Source organism: Carex rostrata, chromosome 16, assembly GCF_964058835.1.
Source record: "Carex rostrata chromosome 16, lpCarRost1.2, whole genome shotgun sequence".
Lineage (NCBI taxonomy): Eukaryota > Viridiplantae > Streptophyta > Magnoliopsida > Poales > Cyperaceae > Carex > Carex rostrata.
In genome coordinates, this window is record NC_135933.1 from 1,102,908 (window position 1) to 1,123,311 (window position 20,404).

Genomic DNA, 20,404 nt, shown 5'->3' on the forward strand with positions numbered 1-20,404 from the left:
ATTCAATCTATATTAAAATGTGCTTGGAAACCAAATTTTGTATTTTTTGGAATTTTTTTACTATTTATTAAGATGGTTTGAAAATCGTTGTTTTCCAATGATGCATAATTTTAATAAAATCAGCGATTTTCAAACTATCTTAATAAGTAGTAAAAAAATTTCAAAAAATGTAAAATTTAGTCTCCAACAATGAAAATATTCAATAACAAAAGCTCGGTATATATAAAAAACACATATGTATTCTCATTACAACACTCATGATGGGCAAACTTATAAAACAATATTTATTTGGTTTAACAGGAAAACAAGATACAGATGTTAATTATATTGTGATATTATTATCATTATTAACATCCCTTTTAATTTAACCCACAAGCCAGCAAATGAAAGCAATCAACAAGCAAATGCTAGCTGAAACTTTGGATGAATATGAAAGAACATGTGGTTAAACTAGTCTTATGTCTTAGGAGCGAGCTTGGTCTTGATCTCCATGACCTCTTTGTTATCGATTTGAAAGGCCTTGGCAAGGATGTCGTCAGCAACTGGAGGAGTGGAGGCGAAGAGTGTGTTGGCGATGGACACTGTGCCCTGCAGCTGGCTGTTGAAGGCTGCAATCACGGAAGCCGGCATGTATCCGGCATTCTTCTGGAAATGGACGAGACCTCGTGGGAACACAAAGACTTCCCCCTTGTTGATGGTCTTCGAGATAAGCACGTTGGCTGTGGTGATGAAGCCAACATCCAGGGTACCCTCCATCACGAACACAATCTCCGTGGCGCGGGGATGCGTGTGTGGTGGGTTGATGCCCCCCACTGCGTAGTCAATGCGGGCTATCGACACGCCCAATGTGTTAAGCCCTGGGATTTTCATCACGTTTGCCGCCGTCACAAGTGACCCCATCAGGTTGTTCGTGTTCCCGGCATTTGCCAATTCCTTGGAGAAGAAGTCGTCGGCTGTCACGTTGTTGTTGTTCTTGCATACGAAACCATTCACCCTAGTGGCTGCAATTAGATATTCATGTGTAAATATTTAGATACTATAAATACTTGATTGATTAGTTGAATAAGTTCATTAACATTTATACAGATATATGCATTTGATCAATGGCGCTTACCAGCAGCAAGGTCAGCTACACAGATGTCTTGAAGCATGTCGGGGTCGGCTTGAACAATCGAAGGAAAAACAACAAAAACCAACACTGCAATGGTGGCAACCTGCAGCTGGTGGAAACAAGACATCATCTTGGCCATGGCTTTAATTAATTTGATCGATATCTTTGTAATTGGAAGTAAGTTATGATTCAAGTAATGGATGGAGCTATGCTTTATATAACTGAGGCCTAAGGGATGAGGGTCACGGCATATGTGGAAGAGCGTTGACATATCCATATAACCAACTAACCAAGTAATATTATAATAAAGATTAATTGATCGGTTGTTTGGTTAAATATTGCAAGTTGGGTGGTTAAATATTGCAAGTGGTAAGGTAAGGTATACCTTTTTTTTTTTATTGGTGACTAATGTACATCGATCCAACAAATGAGGTACCTCCATTATTATGATAAAGTCATGGGTCGATTTCACAAGGGTGCTATAGTCGTTCATATATATATCTTAGATTAAATTTGGTATTATTATTTGCACCATATAAAATTTTAAGCAAGATCGATGTACTTCTTGATTAGTTCTTACTATTAAAAAAATAATGTTATAATGGAAGTAATATGCAAAGTCAACGGACCTAAGGGACCTTCATTTTAGTTAAGAAATTAATGTTATAATTGAAATAAATAAAGAGAAAATTTTCAGTGTACCCATCTAAACTTTCAAAATAACCAATTTCCCCATGAATACAACATAATATCCAATATATCCATATAAACTCAACTTTCTTTCTTATATCCCCATTCATTTAATTTATCTTCTATTTAATTATTTTAAAATTTATATTGACCAATATACCCTTTCCTTATCTTCCTCTTCTCTTTCACAGATTAAATTTTACAAGACATGTATTAATGTATAGAATTGGGGAGGATGTGAATTCTCACAACCCAACTAAAATTTGTGCCTTCCAGGTATCTAAACGTCTTCATGTCTTTGAGCATTTACAAGACAGATTAAGTTTTAGAAGGAATTAATGTATTTTTCGTACAAGCAGATACATGGCTTGGTACAGCTAACCCTGCTACCTGATGCAATGTATGGGCATGCTCTCTCTGCCGAAAGACTAAAATTCTCACTTTGTATAGAATTGTCGCAAGAAGGTGCAAACTATTCTTAGTGAACACACAATAAGCTGGTTGCAAAATAACTTGCATGCTTCAACTAAAACAGAATGAAATGACATCATACATTTATTGGGAAAATTCTAATTCAACCAGCATCCCACCAATATCTCCGTATAATAATCAATATCTCCGTATAATAATCGAAAGCAACACATATATTATTCATTCCAATTTTTGAAGAAAAAAATAAAGTTATCAGTACAAAAGGGAAAAAAAATATCTTCATGCTTGGAAAGGATAAAAGTGAAACAAGTTAGTAGTGGGGAGATAAAATTAGAGAGAAAAGAGTGTGACAGAGTTCAAAAGTCAATGTAAGAAAATGATAGATAGAAGAAAGATAACCGAATTGTGACAAAAAACCTCAAGTAAAATGCATCTTAATTTGTCCGTGAAAGAGAAGGGAAAGAGAAGGAAAGGGTATTGATACGGGCTATCTGAGGTAGCAGGCCGTATGCTAAAATTGGGCTGAACTGGACTCGTCCTGCTAGAGGTCGCAGACCGAGAGATGATCAATTCGGAGAGATCAAGGGATGATCTCGGATCCCGAACCCTTACTCTCTTACACCCTTACTCTCTTACACCCTTACTCTCTTACACACTTGCTCTCATATACTTAAACTCCGAGACATCAAATAGGACAGAGTACGATATCTCCGAGGTAATCTACTGACCTCCGGGGTTCGGGATCCGAGATCATTGATCTCTCCGAATTGATCATCTCTCGGCCTGCGACCTCTAGTAGGACGAGTCCAGTTCAGCCCAATTTTTAGCATACGGCCTGCTACCTTAGATAGCTCGTATCAGGTATATTGGTCAATATAAATTTTAAAATAATTAAATAGAATATAAAATAAATGAATGGGGATATAAGAAAGAGAGTTGAGTTTATATGGGTATATTGGATATTATGTTGTATTCATGGAGAAATTGGCTATTATGAAAGTTTAGATGGGTACACTATAAATTTTCCCATAAATAAAAGCACAGAATCATATATAAGCAATTGATAGAAAAAGCGGCCATTTTTATTAATATCTTTAAAAAAAGATTTTTTTTTTTTAAAAACTACCCCCGCACTCTTTTTTTTAAAAAAACTACCCCGACCGCTAGGTCCACGGGCGGCCCAGATCCTCTAGCAGACCGCCCAGGCCAGGGGCGATCCGCTAGGGACCAGACCGCCTAGGGGCTGGGCGGTCCTCTATTTTTTTTAAAAAAGATCTTAATATTTTGATTTAAATAATTTTGTGAATAAAAAATTTTCTTGTATGCCAAAAACTAAGACATTTGATATATTTATGAGTGAGATGTCGTAACTATTTATAACTTTGATTTGATTTGTCAATTTTATATATCAAGTCTAAAGATAACACTAATTAAGGACTTCGCCTTGATTCTTAATAATTTATTTTATTCAAATATACACAAGAAAATATGGTTAGATTGCATCCATGATGTCAACTTCTTTATTTTTTTTAGAGAATAATTGGAGAGCGAGAGAGGGAATAATTGAATTATTTGATTATTGTCAACATATACCATTTGCTCGTAGATAGGTAAACGAACATAATAAATAGTAAATATATTTTAAAATAATTATATAGATAATTCTTGAATAATCTCTTAGGCTTTTGACTAAACAAAATACCGATCGTTGTATGCCTACCATCAAACAAAAACTTAAACTGAATTTTTGAGGCACTAAACGACATTTTTTTTTAAATTTTGATGCTTTGGATGCCTGGGGGTTTCTCCCGGGCGATATTCAGACCCATCTCGTCCCCCCCCCCTTTCCGAAAAGTGGTCATACGTGCAAATTCGACTTTCCTAACAAAATTTATGATTGTTTAAAGTTTTTTCGAAAGCTAAACTTTGGAAATTCATAACTAAAATATATCAAATGTCTTATTTTTTGGCATACAAGAAAAAATTTTCTTCACAAAATTATTTAAATCAAAATATTAAGATCTCTAAAAAAAAAAATAGAGGACTGTCCGGCCCCCAGGCGGTCTAGTCCCTAGCGGACCGCCCCTAGCCCGGGCAGTCTGCTAGAAGATCTGGGCCGCCCGTGGGCCTGGCGGTCGGGGCAGTTTTTAAAAAAAAAATTTAAGGGTATTAATAAAAATGGCCGTAGGAAAAGTGTGCACAGTTCATTTTTAGAAAAAAAAAAAATGCGCATAAGATTTTTATTATGATGAAAAAAAAATTATGCTTATGAACTACAAAGGTGGATAGGAAAGTTATATTTATTTTGTCATAAATTTTAATTACGAAACCATAATCACATTTATTAAAAAATTTAAGAGGAATCCAGTACACAAATTTTCTTAAATTAATCATAAAATTATTATTTTTTTTTAAAAGACAAAAAGTTGCCCGTTTTATTGCTGAAATATGTTAAACACAAGGATTATCTAGTAAGTTGGAGTTCATCCTTACTCATTACATACCAAAAAGCTAATTAAAAGGCAATACATTTGCCAAAGCTTGCTATTAGCAAGGCCCCAAAAGTATGTTAAATTTGCTAAAATTAAGCCACAAAATATTGGGTTAAGGCTAAGTATAACTATTTAGCAAAATTGTGTAGACATCTTCATCTTTCACTATGGTATCACATTAGCAGCTCCTTTCTGTCCAGGGGCCTCTACACCTGGTTGAAAAGCCACCATCTCCATTGGCATATACTGATTCAAGGGGATTGCATCTTCTAGGACTGGAAGCCAATCTTCAACTGCATCTTTGATTTTTCTTATTCATGTTTCCTACCCAATAACAAAGTGATTTAATTAGTAAAATCAAATTTCTAATACTTTTGATAGCATAGGCAGTAAAGCAAACATCATTTCTGTGTTTTCACAGACTCCAACTAACAGCACTAAGGATAATTAAAAAACCTATCCTATCTATGACATTAAGAAAGTATGCAAATTCAAGTATATTATCCTAAGTTATTCATGATTGCATTATAAATTGGCTTTTGTCTAGTTAAAATCAGATTTGCTGTGCTAATGTACAATTTATAAAGAGATGATTAATAGATTCATGATATAAACAAAATTGACATTTAGAATCCACAACCCAACCTTTAATGACTAGATTATCTTTAGTTAAGATAGTATTATGAAAAACTAACCCCTAATCATAAAATTATTGCACATGACAATTCAACAAAGGAATGCGTAATAAAACACTTATATATAGAATATGAGGACAAATAATTATAAAGAGGAAGAGAAATATATATTTTTTTCAATGAAATAAACGCGGTCAAGAAAATATTTGAAAGAGAGTAAAACAATATATTTCCGAGCTGTAGGTTACGCTCTCTCTTTCATTCTCCGTTTTGCGCGCGACAGCATTATCTGCGCGCTGGAAGGATAACGCATTTGAATAGGATATTCTTTCGTTCATATTATATTATATTGTGGTCTGACTAGTTCATCGAAATTCTACATTCCGTAGTTAGTTGGGGAAGGCATAATAGAGTAGAACTAGGGTGTTCTTAAGCTCACCAAAGTGTTTCGTGAGCTTAATTCCAAAATCCATCAAATCAGTTTTAAATGATAAATCCAAACTGTTGAAACCCGCCTATTTTACGTGTGATGCGTCTACATGTGAAATTTTTAAACATTCAAATTAGTTTAGTATAAAGTTAATCGGTCAAAATTAAAAGGTTAATAAATTAATTTTAGTGAATTTATTTTTTAAACGTTTTTTGACCGCTTGACTTTATACTAAATTAATTCGAATGTTTAAAATTTTCACATGTAGACTCATCACTCGTAAGGTAGGCGGATTTTAACGGTTCGGATTCATCATTTGAAACAACTTTGTTGGATTTTGGAGTTAAGCTCACCAAACACTTTGGTGAGCTTAAGAACACCCTAGTTCTACTCGGCATAATAATATTCGCATTACTACTACAATGACCAAACCACCACGCGCGGTACATATGATAAGCGTTGACGTATAGGTACATATAAACAAGTAATAAAACAATAAAGACTGATTAGTTTAATTGATTGATTGTAGTGCATGAATTTGGTGGGGAGGAGTCATGGCGCTCCAATATTGACTTTCCCTTGGGGTAGCGCAAGGGACAATCATAATTAATTAAGTAGTTAAACTGAATTAAACTTTAAAGATTGATTACAAACGGGAACCGGCCAGATACATAATTAATTCCGTAGTAGTTAGCGAGATGTTTGGGCCTTTGAAGAACGAGCCTTGATAATGCACAATGGGCTGTAAAGAGGATTACACAATTTACACAAGAAAAGACGAAGCACATTGGGCCCAGAAGAGAAGAGAGCCTACGATAATTTATGAAGACGCAATGGAAGAATGTACAAGCGGCATTAGCAATGCTAAGTAAATGCTCGGCTAATGGAGAACAGAGGTCGCGATTGGGACTACCTCGACGGGGGTTGGGAGGACGTGGTGCGCTCCGAAGGCTGGGTGGATTGGGACGACGATGCGGCGTGGGATTATGGCCGCATGAAGGCACTGAGCGGCCAGCGCTCTGACTGGGAGCCCCTTTTCCTCTTCTGGCGCCGCCTCATCCTCCTCGTGGCATCCCACCTTCGTATCTCCGTCATCCCTGCTTCCCGAGTCAAGAATCACTGGTTCCGCCGCCGGAGCCCCGCTACTGGTCTCTACCTCTCGCCCCTCTCTATCCCTCAGGTCTTGCACGAAATGCACGCCGCCGGTGACATCCTGTTGCTGGGAGAGGATCTCCCCCTAGTTGACCTCAGCACTGGCTCTGGTACCAGAACTGTTGCGCGCCTCTCTGGCATCCTTTCCCGCTTTGCCAGAGCAATGGGCGTCTTTCCATCCCCTTCCTTACTTGATGACCATGCCCGAGATCACATCCTTGTTATCAAGCCCGTTCTCGAGGTGTTGCTCACCCTAGCTTTCCTTTAATGATCTTAGTATAATTTCAGTACCAGCATGGAGCCAACACTTGCTTCTGCTACCAAAATTAAAGCTGTGATTTAACACATATTCTTATGGAATTGAATTGATTCAATTCAATAGAGATGATTTCCAATTAGACTTTGTTGATGGAACAAAATGAAGAAGAATTGAATTCCTCCCAATTTGTTTTATTGGAAAGTATATATAATAGAAAGAAAGGAAATGTCTTAAGTGAAAATGACACTTTTATCCTTGTTATATTTGTCCAACAAACCAGGATTTTCAACAACCAAAATGCCAATTAAATTATTACCATCAGTCACTAATCAATTTTCAGTGTCATTTTACTTATTCTTAAGCTTAAATGCCACTAATACATCAATTAAATGACTGCAAACACATTATGGATAAATTCTAGATTAACCAACTGAAAAATATTGATTAGAACATAAAGATTAAACAGATGATGTATAGTAGATAGTTCCAAAAAAAACTGCTATTTGCAAAGTTAAAATTGGACATTTTGCAAGTTTTCTTGTGTGATAAGTGCAGAATTAGATGATCAAACTAAATTAAGGATACAGCCAGTACAAGCATTAAATAAAGGAAACCAGCACCACCATATTTGTAGTCCCTACAACACAAAAAAATGCAAAATTAGCTGAAACTAGCTAAAAGGGATTGACATTCCCTGCATTTTGCAAGTAAATTCAAGTACAAGTTAATAAAGGAACTCAAAACAATCAAATTTTGATTAAAAATAGGACTGAAATAGAAGTAGCACTGCGGTTGAGGTTGTTAGCCAAGTACCAGTACAAAAATTAAGCATTAACTATTTGTGGAAATAGAAAGCTCAGTGCAATATCAAGCAAAAAAAAAATATTTAGAATCCAAGAGAAACAAGCTGATTTTGATTCTGTTAAAATATAGTAATATCAATTTTAATTATTTCCTGTCTTTGCTAATTTGTTATAATTTTATTTCCTTTTTATGTATATAGCAAAAGATCAGTGATGTGGTCAGCACACTAAAGGAGGGGCACTGGACTAGTGCCTGTGTGCTTACAATCACCAAATTCCAGAGCCTCTTTTGCAGCCATGATGAGGCCTCTGCAGCCCTCTCATTTCTCTCTCTACATGCTAATGCTCGCTACCTTTCTGTCTCCTTCAAAGACAAAGCCACTGATACTGATTTTGTTCAGGTGCTTTCGTCATTACTTTCAATTGCCCTTTTTATTTCTCCCACTTCTCTTTTGCTCCACCTACTGTTGGTTACTCTCACTCTGCAATCCATATACCAAATAAATAAATAAACATAGAGAACTTTTGCAATCACCAACAAGACTATTAATTCAAGTACCAATTGTTGATTTATTGAGTTGATTTTTTTCTTAAAATATGGTATCATTCATAATGACTAAGAACACTGCGCACTTCATAAAACAATTTGTTTATTTTGTTTTATTTTTTCAATTTTGCATATTACAACTAGATAGGCTTCTAACAGAAGGGAAAAAAAAAACTGTGTTTATGCAACCTACCTGATATGCAATTACTTTCTTTCAGGGAGTAAAGCTATCACTTAGTACAACACCTGTTGGAGTTGTGTCGAGTCTTGATTATGATTTACTGAAGTTGGTCTGGACTCAAGAAAAGTTGGAGAAGCATATAGATATCATTGATCAGAATTGGGAAAGGTGCATTCATTTTTGGTACCTACTTTTGACATGAATATTTGTGTTATATTGCACAAGCAATGACAGTTGATGCTCTCCTGCATGGACAATTGAGTCTGATTGCAAAATTAAACAATCAGGTTCAGTGCCAGCATGCTGTGCTTGAAAGATTTGTCTGCCAGAAAAATTTCAAACTTGATAGTTTTTGCAAATGATGGTTCTATTCAGAAATTACTGGTTCTCATCTGTCAAACTGCATTGTTGCATATAAGCATGCTGACGGTTTGTTCTGCTAAAAGCATAGGTACATATAGACGTTCAGAATTACTAAACAAAAGAAGCTTCTATCTTTCAGCTCAAGAAAAAAGGCTCTAGAGTACTTCAAATCAGGCAACAAAGAATTTGCTTTGAGACACATAAGACGGTCTAAACTACTGGCAGAAACCCAGAATAAATCCAATGGCATGCTAGAGAAGGTTGAGCATCTTCTTCTCCTCCTTGCCGATGCTGAATCTTCCTACAAGGTATGGTTGGTTAACAACTATGTTACTGTGCCATGAAAATCTGAACTGGGTTAGAAAATTGTTCTGAAATTTTACCTTCTATGTCTTTGGGTTTTTTGATTAGGTGGCTGAAGCAATTAAGATTGGTACAAAGGCAATCAAGGAGCAGAGCATCTGTATAGAAGAAGTTCATCGCCATATGGAAGAGTTGGATCGTGTTGTTTCAGTCTTCAATGATGTTCAGGCAGCCTTAGGTAACATCTCTCTCTCTCTTGATTTCTAACTTTTATCTAATTATCTTAGTTGATGATTATGCCTCAATTGAAAGCTGATCTAGTTTCTCTTGAGCAATTAAAGAAGGAACAACTAGAAGATATAACTAAATCGTACAGTACCAGAATATTTTGAAATGGAACTAAAATCTGTGATTCACTTCCTTTGTATTACTATTACAGAGTCAGTTCCAGTGGAGTCGGATGAAATAGAAGATGGAGAAGTTGAAGAAGAACTGGGGAAGCTTGAAGAAGAACTACTGAGGGAGGAGGAAGTACAAGAAACTAAAATACGGGAAAAGCAGGGGTCACAGGCACATGGTCCGACTCAGGCTCAGGAGCTGGCTGATTCTGTGTGCCACAACTTGTCAAGTCTCAACTTAGAACCAGAAGCTGCTTGAATTTTGAATTGTTAATGTAAATAAATACTAACACTCTGTTGTTATATCTTAGAGCTAGATAGATACATCATTCTTACTTCGCGTAGTTTATGTAGTACATATATTGTAGGTAGGATTGGGGGGTGTTAATTTGATTCATGGTCTTATGCTTAGGAGTGAAATCCCAATTGTAGCAGCAAGTTTAACCCGTGAATCAAGCACATCAGTTCCTTGCAGGTAAATATATATATATATATATATATATTTTTTCCTTCTTGACTCATGTATTGAACTATAGATCAGGAAATACATTATAAGAAGACATTATTCATATTTCATTGGTGAAGCCTAAGTTATTAATAGGCTTGCTTACTAAACAACTTGTCTAGCATAACAAAGAGGAATATGCCGCCATTTTCTAAACATTTTCAAACAACATTTTTGTTATTATATCCAAATCGGGTCTTTGCAACAAATAAAACATTTATTTTCTGAAAATTAATTAGTTAAACAATCTGAATTAAAAGGGCACACCGCACAGTCGCACACTCATGCCATCAACCAAACAGTTAAAAATGAAACTGAAAAAGGGTGATAAACAAAGTGCTGTCCATAGATGCACTGAGTCATTCATGACTGAATTTGTAAATTACTTGTACCTTTTCTTTCTTTTCCATTTTTTTTTTTTTTTTTTGAAATCAAACAAAAATTAAGCTCAAAGATATATAGTTAAAAGAGACTAGACGAAGAACGATAAAACTTTAAGAAACATTTTACATTCATTCGTTTATTTATTTTGTGTACAAGCAGAAGGGAGTAAAAGCAATTTTCTACCACTGGGAAACTGGTGGTCCAGCAGTCAGGCCGTGTTCAAGAAAACAAAAGACAAAAAGGCAAAAAAGAGCCTTTTTTTATAGGTTAATATATTTTTATGGCTTTTTTTATTGATAGATTAACGGCTTTTTTTTATTGATAATTATTCATGAAAAGACAAGCATTGATAGATTTACTATTTCCGTACATACATATAGATCCTCTCCTAAGTCCTAATACATCTAAAAGTATATATGAATACAGTATACAGATTTTAAGTTCCTGGTGACATGTCTTTTCATTTCATAAGTTACTTCTTAATGTAGCTATATTTATTCCTCACACTTTCAAAATTTACCTCACATGTCATGCTATCCATGGATATTTAACCTGTGTAGATTTACAGTCTCCTCGTTAAACTTATCTGTGCATGTCCCATTATCCTGTAGCTGCTGCACATATGCATGCTCCAATTGGATAAACCCGCAATGAATTTATTTGTTCTAAGAAGTAATGCAATAATTAAACAAACAAACAGTGTAGCTTTTGTCAGATAGCCCTAAATCAAAAGGGTAATCCTCTCTATAAATCAAAAAGGCTCCCTTGGTCGATTAATGATTAATGAATAACATTTCCGTTTTCACAAAAAAAAAAAGAGAGAAAATTGTTGCTAACTAAATGGCTCTACCAGTACTATCACAATAATTTAAACAATACAAGTACGGTCTGAGAGCTGCGGTCAGCACCAAACTTGTAGTTGATTTTGTTGTTTCACCATTAGTTGTGTCAGTAAGGTTTATTCCAACTTCACCAGATTGAGTCAAACCAGATTTGTTAATACGACTTCACCCTAAGCAGACCCCTATAAAAAATACATGAAACAAGCAATTAGATTTTTGTGCTGACTTTGACAGTAAATAATCTTAATCAAACGAATAGAGGAAGGAAAATAAACTAACCCGAGCAGTGGACTCAAATTGTGATGGCATGTGACAGCCATTTGCTTTATCATCTGAATCAGGGCAAATATCCCGAGGTTTGAAAGATGGGGCCAGAGGAATCCCAGTACCAAGTTTGAAGGGGGGAGCATTAATCATAGGCATGAAATTGAAGGGTGTTGCCGGGTGAGGCGGGGGCGGTGTTGGCATTGTATGATTAACAGTGGGGTGAATGATGTCCCCAACCCCCATCCCATACCCCGTGCCCATTCCCATATTCATCCCCATCCCCATCATCCCCATCCCCATCTGAGCGTACGGAGCTAATGGCATGTGATGTAGACCTGGTGGCAGCATCATAGGTGGAACGCACATCCCAGCTCCCATCATCATCATCTATGGTCCAAATTGTAACATTAGATAATTACTATACGTTCTTAGTTTTGAGAGGTTGAACAATGATGTTGTAAATTAAACAAATTTATTTATTGTAAACTTGGTAGCCACTACCAAGCAATTTCAAAAAAAGATTGCATCCTGGTTTTTGAGACAAGGAGTAGGGTAGTATATCTTGATCGATCAGTTATTTTACTTTACCTTTTTTTAATCTTGATTGTGTTTAACATTTCTGTAATGAAATGGGCTTTATGCCTCGTCCACCTTCAAATGAACTTTCTTTATACAGAATTTGTAGGTACCTGGACTTGAAGCTGAAGCAATTTAAGGTGCTCAACCGCCTCATCAAGCATAGATGCCTTATCCACCTTCAAATATGGATTGTTTTATGTTAAACAAATGCCGCTTCTTGTTCATCACATATGTCAGTAATATAACAATATAACACAAATATTAAGAGTACCTTGTTGCAATTGGGAATGAGCTCTTGTAATGCTCTCATTTTCTCATTAATCCTGTCCCTGCGTCTCTGTTCACCAATTACAGACATGTCAGCATGTTCATTTCTTCATATAAATTTATAAACAAAATATGACATGCCTTTTGAGCATGGACTAACCCTTTCTGATAAATTGTGTACTTCAGCAGTTCGGCCCCTCTTTATGCCTGCACCTTTCAATGTACTTGGCCTCGTCAATCCAACCGATTCATCTTCACAATTCTGTTTCATAGATATCTTATTCAACTTAAATAAGGCATGTATACAATATGGATCAATATATTTGAATGTGCACTTTCTATCGACTGGTTTAAATTATTGTACTATTTAATTTTAATGACCTTTTGTAGATAACCGATCAACTAAGCGTGATATATTTGATGGTCGTTAGCATGCAACAAAAAGAAAAATAAATAAACAACAACAAATGATGTTGTGTTTTTTTTTGGATAATAGTGGATTACAACAAATGATGTTGTTACATACCTCGTCAGAATGAGTGGAAAAATCTTCCTCCGGTAATTTTCTCTTCGACTTGTGTTTCAAGTCAACATTTCTTGGACAAACAGAGGTCGGCACAGGCACCGGTTGTGCACCTTTCTCTTTCTCTTTCCCCTTCTCATTGTCTCTCTCAAGCAATTGTTTCCTTTGCACCTGTTGCGAACTTGGAGGGGGCACTTTGTTGTCACCATCACAGTAACGGTTGCTGGCGTCGACCACCTTCTGACAACCACCGGGAAGCAACTTTTGCGGTTGGGGCAGCGAAGATGGCTGAGCTGGTGGTTGCAATGCAGAGGTCGACTGGCTTACCATAGAATCCAATAAAGAATTGTTGATATAGCTCGTAGATGCCTTTTCATTGCTCCTCAATCTCTCAGCGCTCTGCAAACTTGCCTTGGCAAGAATAGCATGTCTCAAAAAATTAGAGAAATTAATAACACCCAGAGCCTGACCACCTTTCTGTAATTGTAACTGTGGAGGCTTTTTGTTAGAACACGGCACGTTGTCTTCTCGTCCAGATTTATGCACTGGAACTGCTGCCTGGATGTCAAGAGATTTTGAAGGAGGAGCAGACAATTGAAGGTTGTCATTTAGATTGGATGGCAACTCATCCTCGGAGTTGTGTGCGGATGCATCCAGTATGGGGTAATCGATCCAGGGGACAGTACCCGTATCTGCGTCTGCATCCCTTTCTTCTACATGATCACGGTCACGGTCATGGGTTAGGGGAGTTGCTGCCAAAGAGAATATGTCAGGTGCCAGCATCGGCTCTGGGGAGCCGAAACGCAAAAATTTTGGCAGTGTTCCGGTATCTTTGTTCATCATCGTTGTCTTTTTCTCATTTGTTTCTTGACTCAGTGACAGGGCGATGGTGTCGTCAAAAGGAGCGAAGAGAAAAGGAGTGGCACCGGTAGTTCTCTTGTAATTGTAATTGGTGGTGGTGTTGTTATGGATAAGGTTATGGTTATTACTGGGGTGACTACTTTGACCTCGCACCGCTACGGTCCCTCTATGCCATAGTAATTCAACCAACTCATCCATTTCAATATACAGATTTTGTTTGTGGGGGAAAGAAAGAGCAAAATAATTAATGAGAACAGGGAAGTGTGTAGCTAGGTATATTAGCACAAAAGAATGGAGGAAGAAAGAGCAAAATAATGAGACTAGTGAAGTTTGTAGCTAGGGATATATATCAATTAGCACAAAAAAAAGGAAGAAGAAGAGGCGAGAAAGAGATTTAATACATGCATCTCCTTCTAATCGGACTCCAATTCTGCAATGGATATGCACCCCTTCAGCAGTACTGTACTAAACTAATTAATCCCTTGCAAATTGCAATGGTATCTAGACAAATCGATAGATAGATAATTAATATACGCAGCTCTATAGATTTCTCTCAGAATAGTTTGTTTAATTACAAAGAGGTGGCGCTTATCAGTTATCACCTCCTTTGCACTTCCTCATGATCTCTGGCCATAAGACTATAGAATTAATAATTAAAGCAACGTGGCCAAGTAGCTTACCTGGATTGATAATAAGATTCGACTGAGAGCCACCAGCAGCTAAACAACTGTATAGGACGTATAGCTTACGGCTCATGACATGGACAGTACTATTTATTTTATAATACCAATCCATAGAAATAAGTTAAAGGGAGTGTCGGAAGAAATTTTCCAAGTTAAACCGGATGGGAATAACATGGACATTTGACAACGACCGGTTCATTCACGGTTTTGTCAAAATAAGTCTGATCAGGACCATACATTATGATGAGATGAATATTGACGGGTCTAGAAAATTGAGATGCATAATGATAATCCACGTGTCGTCTTGTGACAATTGGCACGATTCCTAATTTAGATCACTTGTAATGAGTTTCAATTTTCTCGGTCAGATATTGATTCGAATCAATTTTAGATCATCCGTGTTCACATTGCCCCACCGGTGTTGGATTATTTGTGATGGGTTTCAAATCATGGCAAGTTGGGATATTATGTCAATTGAATTTAAAAGTCAGGTTGTTTGATGACATTGTCTTAAATTATTTTATAAAATGAGATCTATAAAGTTCTACCACAAGCCAGGCGGAACTAGAAAATTGAGATACAAAAAGCTAAACCAATAGATTTCATGTTATTTCATAAATTAAATTTATGGCAATGTTATAAATATTTTGGATGTCTTGCAATAACTAATTTTGTTTCAACTCTATTGTTGCAATTAAATAACAAAATCATAAAAAGATATATTTCTCTTAAAATAATGTTTTATATGAGTAATTTCACGTTTTATATTTAAAGAATAAGCAATTATCTTTATGACAAACAAAGTTTTAATGCAGCTGCAAGTGAAATAGTAAGAATCAGACTGAAAATGCAGACACATTAATTGATTTTCTGGTGAAATGAGATGTCCAACACTTTTTTGTAGGAAAATTAGGGCACAAGTTCAAAGAGTTATGCATCTTTGAAATTGTTCAAATTAATTTTGTATAAATAATCATAGTTTTCTTTTGAAAAGAATTTGGATATATAGGAGAAAATTACATTCATTTGTAGTTTAAAAAAAAAAAGATGTTTATGATCATTTAAATCAATGGAATAGCGATTATAGCGGTATAGCGGGACGGTTTAAAAAAATAAGCGATTGCACTAAGTAGCTAGCTATAGCGCCGATAGCTAGCTATATATCGCCTATAGCGCCATAGCTTTTAGGGTCCGAAAAAGCTATAGCTAGCTATTTAGAATACTGATTTAAATCGTGATAGTTATTTCTCAAAGCAGTAAAAGAAATAGTTTCTAAAGTTTTCCATAGTAAATCATAGGATGATAAAATAATTACAATTTTATTTTTAGCATAAATATTTATGGAAAATGAGAGTATTATTTGCTGATGACATGGTTTTTGCAGCAGATTTGTTTATTAGGTGCACATCAGATCATCTTATAAGATGCAAAAAAAAAAAACACTGTTTAATTCTCATTAATTACTTTATATAACAAACGATTTGATGTTCCTAATTCACGTAACATAGTAACTGAAAAAAATATATACATGTAATAATGCAAGAATGAATATACACTAATCTAGCTTTAAAATTAGCCATATGGATGAACAATTGGTTTTTTTTTTAAATGTTATCTAGATGCCTGATATTTTGCTCATAGAAAAGACTTTGAATTTGGATCTATATACTGAAAATATATAGTCACATCTGTCTGCTGAACAATGATATTTTGCTTATGTAGGGCCGGAGAGAGGAAAAAAAATCAAAGCTTTGCCATGAATGATCAGAAAATGCAGTTCAAAAGGCTGAACACTTTATTGAATGTAACTTCTTGTTAGATAATATTTAACTTAATTGATTGTTAGTTCAAAAGGCTGAACCCATAATTGATTGTCTTCTACTCATTATTATATTAGATATATTCAAATATTTAACTTAATTAATTTTGGAAAAAGGACATAGGAAAGAAATGTATTTTGAATAGTTATATCTTCTGGTTTGGAATCAAGTGCATTATCGATCACATACTTTAATCATTAAAACTTATTGCAATACATCAAAATAATAATTATCCATAAAAAAAAATGTGCAATGATAAATTTCTAAATGTTTCTGGATTATTAATGTGAAGATTTGAGTATTGTAATTGGTGTTACATGTGAATAGTGAATAACAAAAAATTAAACACATATATAATACAGTGAACACGATATATATCCGGTGTTAGATGTCTATCATGACGTGTCTGTACCGTATGAAATTAAAAGAAGTGTTTTGTTCAGAATTATATACATACAATCGGCAAGTTTTAACACAGTATACGTATGGCCAAGACTAGTCATAACAGGAGCTAGCTAGCTAAGAGCCTAAGACAGTAAGACACAGTTAGATATAGATAAACACTGCTTCACACTTACTCTGCCATAGAAAATCCAACAGCTCATTTAAATTCAGATTTGATGCAACCCACCAATTTTATCCATTTATCACAAAACAACCAAAAAATTCTAAAAATAAACATCCTAGGTCGTGAAAATATTTACATTTATCAAACTAATTATAAATTAAACTTATTACAAATATACAACAATCCAAAAGAAAATGAAAAAAAAAAAAAAAAAAAAAATGACAGGCTGAGAAAAAAATTGATAAATAAAAATAAAACTTGTCAAAAAATGAACTTGAAATAGTCACCGGACCCGAATTGACATGGCGCTTGGTATCACGGCACAACACTATTATCATTCCCTACATGTAAATAGATTTTTTTTTGTACAAGCTAGTTAACTATTTAATATATTTGTAATCCTATGTCAAGCCACCCAACTATTTGATACATTTGTAATACAACAAATGATTTTCTCCATCTGGGTTTCGAACCCATGACTTCTCATATAAAGACCATGTGTCTTTGCCAATAGATCAAAGGCTAGTTCTTTCATAAAACTATTTTGTATTTGAAAAATTATAAAAAATTATTATGTCAAATAATAATGTTGGCATTATTTTTCGTAATTTAATCATTTTTATTCTTTACTATTAGAAAATCCGAAAATAAAAAGATGAGCTATTAATCTGCCTCAAACAACTTTTTTCTTGCCTACGGCCCAATTGGAGCCTTTTGTCCTTCAACTAACAATTCAAAAGGAAAATAAGTATTAAATAATAACACAAGCCCAATAAATTGCAGCCCATTCACTTAGATTTATTGTCCCACCTGTCAAAAGTTTATTCCCCCATCTAGTTTTGTTGTTTTCAATTTTCACGCTATCTAGGTTGCTAATCAAAGACTCAAATCACAAAATCTCGAAAAAAAAAAAGAGAAGAATCTCCCATCTAGCAGAGAATCAGTTCGATTCAAACAAAAACTGGATCTAGGGAGGAGCAAACTAATTTTTAAAGAGGAGCAAAGAAGAACCGAGTATATCTTTTTCTACTAAATTTTAACATTCAGGGAGGGCAGCCGCCCCCCTTGAACAATGCTGGATCCGCCCCTGTCGACAGTTATACTAATATATATGTGCCTTCGGTGGATTATTGGACAGGAAACATTGAGCAAGTTGCTCAACACTTGCATATATGGACACCTGAGAATACAGATATGAATCCTCTTCAGACATTACCTCCTGAGATAGAAGAATTGCTAGAAGATGGAGAAGGCACCTGTTGCTAGATGAGTGAGGGAGTTAGATATTGAGACTGTGCTTTTGATTTGTTGTTTTAAATACTGTTTTGACTTTTGAGAAGGTTTGTAATAAAGGGAGTGTATCTCTCTAGAGGGGCATAATTGAGGCGTAATTAAAAATATATATATAAATCACCAACAGTTCAAATTAAAAACAGATGCAAAGCTAAGATAATAATCCCAACACAAATAAAAACAAAAACGATGTTGTATGTGACATTTGTCATTGGCAGATAAAAAAGCAAGTGATGCCATTGAACGCGCAACAACACACCGTTAATCACATCTATCATCAGTTGCCAAACAGAAGTGATGATGTTGGGTTCGTCAAACCCAATGGCCAAACGACCTCTGCCGATGATATATTGAATAACGCCATTTGTTTTGAGCTGATGACAATGTATATACCTTTCCTATCTGGTCGATAAACAACAGTTCAGAACCAAATGGCATAACGCGATTGCAACCGATATAGAAGTGTTTTTCTCTAATAGTGCAAGTAGATGTTATTTGAATACAAGCCCGAAAATAATGGTTCCAAATTGGGACGACAATTTTTTAGTGAGTTCAGAGTTTCTCATGCAAGTACACTACTCATATTGAAAATTTATTTATTTTCATTTACAGCATCCTAAAAGTTGTTTTCACCGTTATCCTATAAAAATAATTATTAAATATAAACTTATATATAATAAAACATATTTGTACATGAGGGTTCAAATGCACCCAAATTTTTGTGCACCCAAATGCACCCTATCTTTCAAATTCTTTTTCTCTATTTTTAAAGTCCGAAGAGTCAATCCGAACCGTTAGATGCGATCTACATATTAAGATGTGCTTGCAGACCAAATTATATATTTTTTGGAACTTTTTTACTATTTATTAAGCCACTTTGAAAATCGCTGATTTTACATTTTCTGGACCATTGGATCAGCGATTTTCAAAGTGGCTTAATAAATAGTAAAAAATTCCAAAAAATGTAAAATTTGGTCTCCAAGCACATCTTAATATGTAGATTGCATCTAACGGTTTAGATTGACTATTCGAACTTTGAAAACGGAGAAAAAGGATAGGGTGCATTTGGGTGCATTTGAACCCTCCTCTTTGTACATATAACTATTTAATTTTATTATTATTAGAAGATTTATTTGTATTATATTTAATTTATATAAAAAAAAATTATTATTTATGAAATTTAATATTATATGTAGCTTTTTAATTAGTAATTTAGGACAAAATTGATCTATAAGAAGTTTTTATACTTTACTTTCTGTGAGAGTTTTTTTCTTATATTATGATTTAGACCTCAACCAAACATCTTCCTAGTAGTAAATAAATCTGAAGGCAGTTTAGCAAAAGAAAAATGAAAATATAAAATAATCTAAAGTTATAGGCACCTGCGTGCAAAAAGTGAGTATCTAAAATAAATCTGCAGCTCGAAAAGCAAAACTAAGGACTTTGAGATCAAAGCCCTTATTTGATATATGAGGATGGATCTAATTATATTATTTTTTGTGACACCGAATTATCATTTTGATTTACAAAGTTTTCAAAATTCAAATAATCGATTCAAACCGTTCAATATTGTTTATAGTTTTCAAAATGAAACCTATTACATATTAAAACAAGTAGCTCAATATTGTTGAGCTAAAAATAATAAATAAAAGGAAAAAAAAGGAGAAAAGGTAATAGAAACTTTTTAGAAATAAAATTTGATGAAAACAGTAAAAGTCTTCTCTGCCTATTGTATAATTTGCCACTAAGAACTTAACGAGACCGTCTCGGACCCTTGTGAGGATTCCTGTAGCGAGTAATTTGGTGGATAAACCATATTAGTTAATCCCAGCCCACAACTTGTTACATCAATAGGAATATAATTTACTCTTTTTTTTAACCGAATCCCGGCCCAGAAGCATTGGTAGCAGATGCTATGCTATTTGGGCTGAGGTAGCAGATGCTATGCTATTCGGGCCGAGGCAGCATATAGGCCAACTTCTAAATCTCGGACTTAAAAGAGAAGAAAAAACACCA

The 20,404-nt window shown here is 34.9% G+C and overlaps 3 protein-coding genes across 5 annotated transcripts; 1 reads left to right on the forward strand and 2 right to left on the reverse strand.

Annotated features, from left to right (window-relative positions):
• Window positions 1–222: 222 nt before the first annotated feature.
• LOC144567742 (germin-like protein 5-1) lies at window positions 223–1,370 on the reverse strand. Its single transcript, XM_078317906.1, has 2 exons — window positions 1,115–1,370; window positions 223–1,001 (listed from the first exon to the last, which is right to left on the reverse strand). The coding sequence occupies exons 1-2, from the start codon at window positions 1,248–1,250 to the stop codon at window positions 457–459; spliced, it is 681 nt and encodes a 226-aa protein (XP_078174032.1). The 5' UTR covers window positions 1,251–1,370; the 3' UTR covers window positions 223–456.
• A 5,259-nt stretch (window positions 1,371–6,629) lies between these two features.
• LOC144567574 (uncharacterized) lies at window positions 6,630–10,404 on the forward strand. 2 transcript variants are annotated; one of them, XM_078317737.1, is made up of 6 exons: window positions 6,630–7,183; window positions 8,205–8,405; window positions 8,770–8,900; window positions 9,235–9,403; window positions 9,507–9,636; window positions 9,838–10,404. In XM_078317737.1, the coding sequence occupies exons 1-6, from the start codon at window positions 6,674–6,676 to the stop codon at window positions 10,053–10,055; spliced, it is 1,359 nt and encodes a 452-aa protein (XP_078173863.1). In that variant the 5' UTR covers window positions 6,630–6,673; the 3' UTR covers window positions 10,056–10,404. The 2 variants fall into 2 exon arrangements, with proteins under 2 accessions (XP_078173863.1, XP_078173864.1); XM_078317738.1 differs by having other exon boundaries at window positions 9,844–10,404.
• Window positions 10,405–11,320: 916 nt separating this feature from the next.
• On the reverse strand, window positions 11,321–14,352 carry LOC144567404 (transcription factor PHYTOCHROME INTERACTING FACTOR-LIKE 15-like). Of its 2 annotated transcripts, XM_078317535.1 has the most exons (6): window positions 13,167–14,351; window positions 12,801–12,902; window positions 12,645–12,710; window positions 12,484–12,549; window positions 11,807–12,181; window positions 11,321–11,709 (listed from the first exon to the last, which is right to left on the reverse strand). In XM_078317535.1, the coding sequence occupies exons 1-6, from the start codon at window positions 14,220–14,222 to the stop codon at window positions 11,698–11,700; spliced, it is 1,677 nt and encodes a 558-aa protein (XP_078173661.1). In that variant the 5' UTR covers window positions 14,223–14,351; the 3' UTR covers window positions 11,321–11,697. The 2 variants fall into 2 exon arrangements, with proteins under 2 accessions (XP_078173661.1, XP_078173662.1); XM_078317536.1 differs by lacking the exon at window positions 12,801–12,902 and having other exon boundaries at window positions 11,402–11,709; window positions 13,167–14,352.
• Between the last annotated feature and the right edge of the window lie 6,052 nt (window positions 14,353–20,404).